The sequence below is a fragment of the Limulus polyphemus genome, unplaced genomic scaffold, assembly GCF_000517525.1.
Source record: "Limulus polyphemus unplaced genomic scaffold, Limulus_polyphemus-2.1.2 Scaffold14848, whole genome shotgun sequence".
NCBI classification, from domain to species: domain Eukaryota; kingdom Metazoa; phylum Arthropoda; class Merostomata; order Xiphosura; family Limulidae; genus Limulus; species Limulus polyphemus.
The window spans coordinates 1-2,488 of NW_013680458.1; the positions used below are offsets into that span (position 1 = coordinate 1).

At 35.1% G+C, this 2,488-nt stretch overlaps 1 protein-coding gene across 1 annotated transcript; it reads right to left on the reverse strand.

The window, feature by feature from the left end:
* Positions 1-34: 34 nt before the first annotated feature.
* Positions 35-447, reverse strand: LOC106477403 (the record flags this gene model as incomplete). Its single annotated transcript, XM_013937977.1, has 1 exon — positions 35-447. A coding segment is annotated over exon 1 (413 nt), but the record flags the coding sequence as incomplete, so codon positions are not given.
* Between the last annotated feature and the right edge of the window lie 2,041 nt (positions 448-2,488).

Genomic DNA, 2,488 nt, shown 5'->3' on the forward strand with positions numbered 1-2,488 from the left:
TCCTGTCAGTACATCCATTGTCTTCTCATCATACCCATTTCCCGTCAGTACATCCATTGTCTTGTCATCATACCCATTTCCTGTCAGTACATCCACTGTCTTGTCATCATACCCATTTCCCGTCAGTACATCCATTGTCTTGTCATCATACCCATTTCCCGTCAGTACATCTATTGTCTTGTCATCATACCCATTTCCCGTCAGTACATCCATTGTCTTGTCATTATACCCATTTCCCGTCAGTACATCCATTGTCTTGTCATCATACCCATTTCCCGTCAGTATATCCATTGTCTTCTCATCATACCCATTTCCCGTCAGTATATCCATTGTCTTGTCATTATACCCATTTCCCGTCAGTACATCCATTGTCTTGTCATCATACCCATTTCCCGTCAGTACAGCCACTGTCTTGTCATCATACCCATTTCCTGTCAGTACATCCATTGTCTTGTCGTTTTGGGATACTTTGACCACAAAATAATACACCTTAACACTAAATACTCAAGAGGAAGAAGCATGACATTCGTCTTCAGTTCCATAAGAAAGTCATGTTTTTGAAGGGGGTTCGTAAGCGGATGCTGAAGTTGAATATTTTTCAGTCACGAAAGAGACGGTCACGGTTGAAAATAACATCCCCGAAAAATTAAATCTTTCCGTTGATGAAAAAAAAAATCATCACGGATTTGAAGTAAACCTTATTAATGTTTGATTCGCTGGTTTTATCGTGATGATAAAATAACTACAAGCCACAATCCAATATAATTCTAGTGAGTAAAATCTCTAAATTCAAATATAAGAACGTCCCCTCACCAGTTCTAGCCGTAAGAGTTGTCATTATCGCCATCAGGTGCTGTCTCCGTTGGATTTGCCTGTAATGATTAATGACTTATTTCTCTGTTATAAGTCAGATGAAAGTAAGTCACACATATGTATTTCCAAACACAGCATGTGTTGAATAACTCCTTGCAACCAACTTCCAAGTTTCGTAGTAAAATCATCTCTGTAACGTGAGAGGGCGCACGTACGATCAGGGGATTACAGGAAATATTGTTATCGTGTGCAGTTCCTGTTTTAACCTATTTTTTTGTTGTTAAATTTCCAAGATTGGCTAAGGTTCAAGGGTTTCTGATTGTGCAACGTTAGTTGCCTAGGGAAACGAATAGAAGTGCGCGTGGTAGTGAAAATGAAGAAAATAATGAATAACATGAATTGAAAGATTAAAAGATCATTAATTAGGGCTACACGAAAACAAAGTATTTTTTTCTATTGTCCCAGTGCACATGAAACAATTATGGAAACATGAAGTCGACGTTTTCAAAAAAAGTTTAATAAAAGAATTGCTTGTTTTGGGGACGACATGATAAATTAGTAAAGTCTTGTATTTAATAAATCTAGTTTCAAACGTTAAAGACATACTTCGTTAATAATTAAGCTTGAGTACTAATCATACGTCAGCTACAAAATGTCACTTTGCCCTAGGCCTACTGTGCTAACGTCACTTTGCCCTAGGCCTACTGTGCTAACTTACCGGTACAGAATCACGGATATTGAGTCATTGTGCTCAAAGCTAAATTTTCACAGTAGGGCATGATAGAAACATTTTATTGCTGTGATCAGTATTTTTTGTACTGTTATCTAGTCACTTCGTCACGTACAACAACAATATATGGAGACTACAGTAGAATGTCCTAACAATTTAAATATTCAGATGATAAAGTTCTATTACATTAGTAGTCTTAACATTTCAGTACCGTATTTGTTTCTTGCATAATTAATATTACTATGTAAGCAATTTAAAAGTACATCTGTATTAAGATGATTCAACAGACATGAAATAAAAACCGTGTTGTTCAATAATTTGTTTTAACGGCAATAACTGTACATTGTATACTGATTATCTTCTAAGCCTACAATTACTGTCTACTTTTTACCGATTGTTTTGCTAAACCAACATTCACTATTTATTTTGTACTAAACACGCAGTCAGTCTATTTTTTTTACTGATTGTTTGTCAAACCTGTAATTGCTGGCTACTTTTTTTTTTACTGACTGTCTTCCAAAACAGCAACTGCTGTGTGCTTTTTTATTTAGTTATTATATTCTATATTGGAAACCATGTTGCTTATATTTTCATTCTATTTAACATAACACTTCATACAGGCTACGTCTATATTCCTCCATTCTGTCTCAACTTTTAAAGCAGTCGTTACAAAACATTTACAAACTGGAGTTAGACAAAAAAAAAGGAACCTAGTGCACTAAAAACGGATTCTAAAATAATAATAAAAAAACACGTACTGATAGGATGAAAATATAGGAACAAATAATGTGAAGGCTTTTCTAAAACAGGTGTTGTTACCCGATTTTACAGTGCTTCCTGTAATTTTGTTCTGATGCAGTACTCTACAAAAATGAACTAAATCATTCTGTTCTGAGCCAGTATTCTACTAAAATGATCTAAATCATTCTGTTCTGAGCCAGTATT